The 8,576-nt window shown below is 49.8% G+C and overlaps 1 protein-coding gene across 1 annotated transcript in view; it reads right to left on the reverse strand.

The window, feature by feature from the left end:
- Positions 1–1,315: 1,315 nt before the first annotated feature.
- The window catches only part of MYBPHL (myosin binding protein H like), a 22,400-nt gene continuing 15,139 nt past the window's right edge, over positions 1,316–8,576 (reverse strand). Inside the window, exons 3-9 of the mRNA XM_006149522.1 lie at positions 8,205–8,400; positions 7,862–8,001; positions 7,592–7,751; positions 6,386–6,522; positions 5,074–5,260; positions 2,692–2,735; positions 1,316–1,392 (exon numbers count right to left, since the gene is read on the reverse strand). Of these exons, the coding sequence (XP_006149584.1) occupies positions 2,725–2,735; positions 5,074–5,260; positions 6,386–6,522; positions 7,592–7,751; positions 7,862–8,001; positions 8,205–8,400 (831 nt within the window). The 3' untranslated portion in view covers positions 1,316–1,392; positions 2,692–2,724. The remainder of the gene's footprint in view (positions 1,393–2,691; positions 2,736–5,073; positions 5,261–6,385; positions 6,523–7,591; positions 7,752–7,861; positions 8,002–8,204; positions 8,401–8,576) is intronic.

Genomic DNA, 8,576 nt, shown 5'->3' on the forward strand with positions numbered 1-8,576 from the left:
TTTTTTTTTTGCGGGACCAGCAGGTAGGCATAGTGGTCAAGGCACTAGACTTTCACATGGCCAACTGCAGTTCCAATCCCAGACCTGGAGGCTTGAAACTCATACTGGGCACATGTGCATGCATGCCCAAAATTCTGAGAGGAGAATGGAGGAGAAGGGATTGCGGCATGGCTCTCTCTCCCACCCTGGGCGGGGGGGTGATTTCTCACCTTCTCTCTCTCTCTGTCTCTTCAGTGAGCTCATGTACTCAGTAGCAAAAATCTCTCTTTTAAAAAAATTTTTTGCAATAGGACACATGTGCTCACCAGAGAGAGACAGAGAGAAAGTGAGAAAACACCCTTTCAGTGGAGACAGTCATGCCACAATCTCTTCTTTTCCTCTTAAGATTTTGGGCACTTATGCATCTGCGCTCAGTACGTCTTTCAAGTCACTAGGTCTGGGACTCAAATTGCTGTTTGCCATGTGAGATCCAGCCACCTTAACCACCATGCCCCCTGTCTGGCCCAGTGAACTTTACTCTTGATGGGAAGAGCACTGTGAAGGAATTGTTGCTATCCTTTGCAGATTTCACTATAGATTCCTTCAGTAACTTAGTTATTTGTTATTTGAAAAAAAGCAAATATAAGCAAATATAAGGAAACTCACTTTCATTTTTTCCCCAGGGCTTAGTGAGGCTCTACTCCCAATTTCCTCAGTGTCATCCCAGCCGTCAGGTCTTAGGACTCTGTCTTCTTTAAAATTTGCTATAGGGTACATGTGCACACTGGAGAGAGAGGGAGAGAGCACCTCCCGGAGTAGATAGCCCCATTGCAATCCCCTGTTCTCCCCCCTCCTCTTGGGGCCTTGGGCACACACACACCCACAGCCAGTGTTTCCTTCAAACAGCTGGGCCCAGGACTCAAACTGCACCATTGGTCATGCAGAATCCAGCCGCTCCAATCACCACCACGCCAGCTGGCCAGGACTGTGTTTTGGATTAGCTATGTACACATCTGTGTGTCCCGCTGTCTGCCTCTGTGATAGGTGTGTGTCCCATTATTCCAGTTTATACTGCCAAGTCCACAGAGGGAGACAGCAAGTCATCTTCAACTTCTCTTTCCAGCACCTGGCATGTGGGGGTCAAATTCAGCTCTGTCATGGACTGTCGAGGGGAAAGACCGTGTTAGAAAGCTCTGTGGGAGAGAATGTGGATGTGGGAAGAGGAGTCGTAGGGCCCTGAGATACCACACAGGAATCACTAAGGCCACAAGAGTCCCCTTTTCTGAATGTCTTCCCCATATAGAAAGCTCAACCAGAGGGACTCGTGCTCTGAGGACCCACACGTTTATTGAGATTAGTCCAAACCGGATGTTGTGCTGAAGCTCCTCGCCACAGTCAGGCTTCCTGGAGGCTCTGAAAAGAGAGGGTGTGTTATGGCCACACGACAAGCAGCCAGCACACACCTCGGAGGCTGAGATGATGCGTCTTCACGGTCCCAGGGCTCTGTGCTATGATTTGCTGCTTATGTTGTGTCATTGCTGGGCATTGGCTGTGAGATGAGGAAACGGTAACTAACGCTAACACAACATAAGATTAATTAAGAGGGGACTGAGGGGAGCCAACAGATGACATGGTGGTTATGACGCTGGACTTCCATATGGCTAACTCCCATGGTTCCAGTCCCAGACCTGGCAGCTTGAAAATCTTGCTGGGCATGTGGCCATTCCCCCTCAGGGGTGGTTTCTTACTTTCCCTCTCTCTCTGTCTCTGGTGAGCACAGGCACCCTATGGCAAAATAAAAAAAAAAAGAGAGAGAGAGAGTTGAGAAGTGGAGAGAGAACTGTCTTTACAAGCCAACTGGCAGAGAGCTCCTCTGAGCACCAGGGTGTAGCTGAATGTATCCCTGAGGGTTCTCATTTGCCATATATCAATGACAAGCTTAAATAAATGGCTTACAGGATCGAATTCATTCTCCATTTTCATCGGCAGGGGTTTGAAAGTCCCGAGGGACATAGGGAGCTACAATAGTTCTCTTTAATTCTCTCCAAGCTTCTTTTCACCTTCCTAATGAGTTTATGCTGCTGTGAATGATTTAGAATTAAAGATCTAGCAATTCTAAATGATGATCCGAGTTGCCCGTTGCCACTACTGTGCTGCTTGGGAACCCTTTACCTGATTGTTAAACCGTTACTAACATACAACGGAAGCTGTGATTTTCTTCAGCGTCAAAGCAAAACACAAACAAATTCATCTTTTTTTTTTTTTTTTTTTTTAACCAAGCTTAACAGACAGAGGTAGGAACATTTAATTGAGAAAAGTGCTCTCCTCTGCCCTAAATCAGAAGATGTGAACTTGATTCCTGCATTTGTAATTGTCCCCTTGACGTCTTCTGCCCAGCTCTCTGCCACAGGACCCCTTCTAGTTAGGTAGGTGCTCTTGCTCTTCAGGAGATCATTGGGTTTAATTCCTATTACCACCTTGAGAAATACGGACACACAGAGGACATCACAAAACTACTTTTTCTGTGGTAAGTTCCCTCCACAGGGAAACGGATAGCTTTAGCTTTAAAAATAAATAAAATTATTAAAAAGAAAAAAATGCTCACTAGCAGGTGCATGGTTGAAAGGCTCAAGAATCCCCATTTGTCCCGGACTCAACACCAGCCCTGAGCGTGAAATAATCCATCAAGACACCCCATCTCTATTTCCTTACCTTCCTCGGAGTGCCATGTCCTCTTAGGTGGCCTCAGTGAGGAGCTGCAAGAATTCAGACACTTGTTAATGTTCATGTCTTAGAAATCTCTGGGACACCTTCTTTCAGAGCACTGGGAAAGGATCCTCTAGTTGAAGTTTCTGGGGAGTCTTAAGACTTACATGTCCTGTTTTGCTCTACATTCAGACTCCTTAACTAGCTAGAGAACGACACAGAGAAGAGGACAGGGGCCAGCAGATGGCATAATGGTTACATCGCTGGACTCCCACGTAGTTGACCGTGGTTTAAGTTCCGGACCTGGTGGTTTACAACTCATGCTGGGTGCATATGCCTCCAAGAGGAGAACGAAGGAGAAGGGACTGCAGCATGGCCGTCCTTCCTGGGAGGTGATTTCTTACTTTCCCTCTCACTGTGTCTGTTTCTTTCTCCAGAGAGCACACACGCCCTATAGCAAAAATCTCTCAAAAGAGTAGGACATGGAAGGCCCATTTATTCCCATTGCATGCACCAAACATTTGGAGATTGGCTTGCAGAGTGTCAGAAACTGGGCTGGGAGCCAGCAGATGGTGTACTGGTTAAGACACTGGACTCTCACTCGACCACAGTTCAAGTCCCAGACCTGGTAGCTTGAAAGTCATGCGGGGCGCATGTGTGTGTGTGTGCCCCAAATCTCAGGAGGAACATAGAGGAAAGGGTTTGCAGCACAGCCATCCCCCCAGGGGGTGATTTCTCACTTTCCCTTTCACTGTCTCTCACTTTCTCCTCTGGCAAGTGGACGCGCTCTATGACAAAAAACCTTAGGGAAAAAAGGGTCTGGGCTGGACATGGAGGAGGGCAGTGGAGGGAGGGGAGACAAAGGCAAATGAGACACTGTCTCTGCCCTCCCAGTGCTTATAGTTGAATGAGGGGCAGATATGTAAATATCAATAGATCATCATAAAACAAGACGCTAACTGCAGTGATGATCGGAGCCGGGTCACAGAGATGGATAAAGAGGGAATACTTTGGAGACGTAGAGAAGGCATATCGTGTTACCTTTACAAACCAGAAGGGAAAGTAAAATAGAGCCCATCAACAGCTGCAGCTTTCCTGGGCTGAGCCAGAAGACTGTATAGCTTCAAGAAAAGTGATGTGAGGAGCCGGCAAGTGGGGCGGTAGCTAAGGGTGCTGGACTCCCACATGGTCAACCACAGTTCGAGTCCCAGACCTGGCGACTTGCTTTCTCACCTCTCTTTCTTCCTCTCTCTCTGTCTCTGCTTCTCTGGTCAAATTAAAATAAATAACTAGCTAAATAAAGTTAAATAAACTAATTCTTTAAAAAAAGAGAAGAGAAAAGAAAAGTGATGTGAGTGAGAACCAGGAGACTTGGATTTTTCCCATCGCAGTGCCAGCTCCTCAAGTAGCCAACCCTGGCAATCTCGGGTAAACCAGTTAGCTCCCTGTGCTTCAGGCCTCTCCCTTACAAAACAGAAATGAGGTTCTTCCTATCTTACAGAATTGTCAGGCCCAATAATGGCATTAGAAAATGTGACGCTGCAGGGCTGACTCACGTGGGAAGGCTCTGGGTTCATGTGTGGAGACCTTGCATGTGCCGGGCACAAGTGACTGTACCCAGGGCTGACTGAAGCCGGGGGGTGGACTGTGGCATTGAGATTGTGCTGGGGATTCTCTCTGCCTCTCACTCATGGAAGAAATAAGTAAATAAACACTTTTTTAAGAATAAAGAAACAGGTATGTGATGGAGAGAAATGAGATAATGGATAATAAAAACAGCTCCTGGGGCCGGCAGGTGGTGTGTGGTTAAGGAGCTGGACTCCCACATGGCTGACCGTGGTTCAGGTCCAAACCTGGCAGCTTGCTCTCTCACGTTCTCTGTCTCTCTCTGGTCGAATTAAAACAAAACAAGACAAAACAAACTAATAATGATAACTAAGCTCAAATAAAATAATTCTTTAGGGAAAAGAAATAGTTCCTTGGGGCCAGCAGATGGCATAGTGGTTATATTGCTGGATTCCCACATGGCTGACTGCTGTTCGAGTCCCGAACTTGGGGCTTCAAAAATCACACCAGGCATGTGTGTGTGTGTGTGTGCCCAAGATCCCAGGAGGAGAATGGAGGAAAAGGGGTTGCAGTATGGCCATTCCCCCTGGGGAGTGATTTCTCACTTTCTCTCTCTCTCTCTCTCTCTCTCCCCCTGGCGAGCCCACACATCCTAAGGCAAAAATCTCTTGAAAAAGGCTCCTCGGATGCACCCTGCTGCTGACAGTGAGGAGAGGGGTTGGGCAAGACCTTCTCTGTCTGGGTTTGTGCCCTGGCCCTGACTCTTCCACGGGGGAAGAGGAGTTACCTGGCACGTGCGGGCACTAGTTCTCCTGCCCTTACCTTTCACATCCACCTTGCAGTCCACGGACGCCTCCCCCAGGGCGTTAACTGCCTTGCAGGTGTAGATGCCTCCGTCGAAGGGACCAGGCTTGCGGATTTCCAGGGAGCAGATTCCCAGGTGAGTGAGGGCTCTGTACTTGGGGTCGCCTTGGATATCCATCTTGTTCTTCAGCCAGATGATCTTGGGCTGGAAGAGGAAGATGAGGGGCATCAAGAGCGGAGGATGAGAACCAATCACTCTTTCTGGGCTCCGTCTCTGGGACTCTACCCACATGGCTGCGAGATTAGGGCTGTTTGGAAAGCCCCCTGGCCCTTACTTCGTGGAGAGGGGCTCCCATTCAGGCCCTTCAGTAGCCCCAGAGCTTCTCCTGCTGGTTGAGAAGAGCACCTGAAACCTCACCTGCAAGTACCCACTCGCGTCCCACGCTGCTTACGCAGCCCCTTCGGATCACAAGCACGGGCACCGGGGCCTTCTCTTTTTTATAGATTGTGTTGCTAATTGTTCATATTTGGTTCCCACTTGGGCTGGCTTGTGAATTTTTTCTGTCCCCACTCTTTAGAAAGTTTCTAGAGTGGGCTTATCGCTAATTTCCTCTGTGTCGTCTGGCCCAAGACTCATAATCAGGATGTGGTAAAAGTCGTCGATGACGTTTGAGGGCAGGAGCAGGGTACAGTGACTAGACCGTACCTAGACAGAGAGCCTTGCCCAGGGTTGTGTCCCAAGGCTCAATTCTAGCAGCTCAGACATGTGTGGCCCCGGTCAGGTAGGGGTGGATGGGTGAGTAAGGGGAGACCGAGGGGACCCCACTACTACCACATGCACAAGTTGAAGCTCGTGCCTAATTGTAAGTTAGTGACTTCTTCATGTGTGAAGAAATTTAGTGGATTTCAAAATTGTTTGCACCAAAATCAACTTGTATTTTAATTCTATTTTGCCATGGACTTTTACAAGTCCCCTCACGCATCAGCACACACATAGAGCCCATGTCCTAGCTGAGGTCTCAGGGGAACAGGGCCCAGCTGGCACATCTCCCAGGCCTGAAAACCTAGGGTCCTTGCCTCACCTCCACCCTTTTCAGTCTTTGAGCGCACCCCTCTGCCCTCCCTCCTTCGCCTCCCCTCAAAGGAAACATGACTTGCACCTGTCTTGGGCTCCGAACACACTGGCTGCTCCTAAATAACTTGCCACCGAAGAGGCAGATGGTGGGGATAGTGACGGATGTTAAAGGAGCATGCTCTGAGACACAGCTGAGGTTAGGCCAGGCCGGGACAGACGCCGCTCAGCACTGCCACCCCAGAGCTCCCCACTTACCCTGGGAGAGGCACGGACACAGCAGAAGAGCTGGGTGTCATAGCCAGTGACTGTGGTACAGTCTGCCAGAGGCTGGGTAAACGTGGGGGCTTCGGAGAAGTCTCGCTGGGCAAACCCCTTGACCTTGTAAACGGTAGCTGAGGGTACCAAGAGGGGGCATGATGAAGCATCTCAGATCCCCAGCACTCTTTTCCTTTCTCTTTTTACTTTTTTTTTTTTCTATAGGGCACATGCACTTGCCCGAGAGAGATGGGGGGAAGTATATGAATAAAGCACCCCTTTAGGGGGATGGTCGTGCTGCAATTCCTTTTCGTTCATTCTCCTCGGTATTTTGGGCACACACACACACATACACCTGGAATGTTTTTTAAGCATCAAGGTCTGGGACTTGAACCACCTAGTCAGTCATGTGAGAGTCAGCCACCTTAACCACCGTGCAACTGGCTGGCCTACCTATTTATTTATTTATTTATTATTTCATTTGACCAGAGAGAGAGAGAGAGAGAGAGAGAGAGAGAGAGAGAGAGAGGGAAGAGTGAGAAATCAAGCCATCAAATCCAGGACTTGAATTATGATTAGCCATGTGGGAGTCCTGCACCCTAACCAACGTGCCACCTGCCCGTACCCCCAAACCCCATGGTTTCTTTTTAAAAAACATTTTAGGGGTCAGCAGATAGCATAGTGGCTACATCACTGGATTCCTATTTGGCCAACTGCGGTTCGAGTCCCAGATCTGGTGGCTTGAAACTCAAGCCAGGCACATGTGCATTCATGCCCAAGATCCTGGGAGGAAAACAGAATAGAGGGATTGTGGCATGGCCATTCCCCCTGGGGGGTTATTTCTCATTTTCTCTCTTACTGTCTCTTTCTTTCTCCAGCAAGCACACATGCCCTAAGACAAAAACCTAAAAAAAAAAAGAAAAAAATTTTTTAGAAGTTTATTTCTCCCCTCCATAAGTGGAAAGACAGAGACAAGACTCGCCCCCAACAGGGTCTGGAGGCCACAGTCCACAGCCCCAGACCATGGGCAGGTGTGCGCTCAGTGTATTTGGGGAGGCCTCCAGACACAAACCCAGCACCTTCGCACGTGGGGACTGCCTGCTACCATTACACCACCATCCCCCTCACCCTCCTGCCACGCTTCCCCATCCCTCTTTTTACTCATTATCCTCGAGTCCCAGCTGGTGGGCTCTGAGCCTTCCTCACCTGCTTTCTGGATGTGGGCAAGGTCAGCAGTGATGGGGGCGGTTTCGCTGAGTCCGCACTGGTTTTCAGCAAAGACACGAAAGGCATAGGAGTTGCCGACAATGAGGCCAGAGACAACGCAGCTAGTGCGGTGATAGTGCTCCAGCACCGTGAACCACAGCTGCCAGGGCCCAAGACGGTGCCATAAACGTGGGCTCGCCCCACGTGAGGCTACTAGAGGCCCCTTCCGGAAAGCCCCATCCCCCTCCCTCCTTCCCAACTAGGCCTCACCCCAGATTTTGTGTCAGCCTTCTGCACTGTGTATCCCAGGAGAGCTGTATTGCCCGTATCTTGGGGAGGTGTCCATTCCAGGGTAGCGTTGAAGCCCCAGACGTCCACCAACTTAATACTCTGAGGAGGTCCTGGCCTCTCTGGAAGGGCAAAGCCACGACAGTGGGCACCATGAAACCCACATCCACTGAGTCTTCTTCAGGTACCCCTGGCCCCCTTTCCTACTCACCTGTCCTCCCTTCGTCCAACATAAGTGTCACCCCAGCTTCCCCAGCTCTCTGAGATGGTTCCTTTTCCACCCACAGACGGAGCTCCTGAGAGCCACCCACTCCCCCAACTGTACCTATCACCAGGATGTCAACGGTGGCAGTGGCCTCCAGCCCGCCCAGCTGCACGCAGAGCTGGTAGCGACCTGAGTCAGCACGTTGGGCTTCTCGGATGAAGAGGATGGAGTCTCGCTCCCCATTGCGCACGCTCACGCGACTGGCATCCAAGGCACAGCCGTCGTGTGTCCAGGTGGCTCGAGGTTTGGGCTTGCCCTGAGGAATGGGTAAATGGCTTAAGCTGCGTTGAGGCTTTTCTACCCAGCCTACCGCGGTAGAGGTCAGACCCTCCCAGGTCCAGAGTTACCTGACTCAAGTTACAGGAGGGTGCCATCTCCCTAGGGACCCTCTTTTTTTTTTTTTTTTTTTTTAGGGGTTTTTTCTTATGGGCG

This window comes from Tupaia chinensis, unplaced genomic scaffold, assembly GCF_000334495.1.
Source record: "Tupaia chinensis unplaced genomic scaffold, TupChi_1.0 Scaffold000270_1, whole genome shotgun sequence".
In the NCBI taxonomy this organism is placed as follows: Eukaryota; Metazoa; Chordata; class Mammalia; order Scandentia; family Tupaiidae; genus Tupaia; species Tupaia belangeri.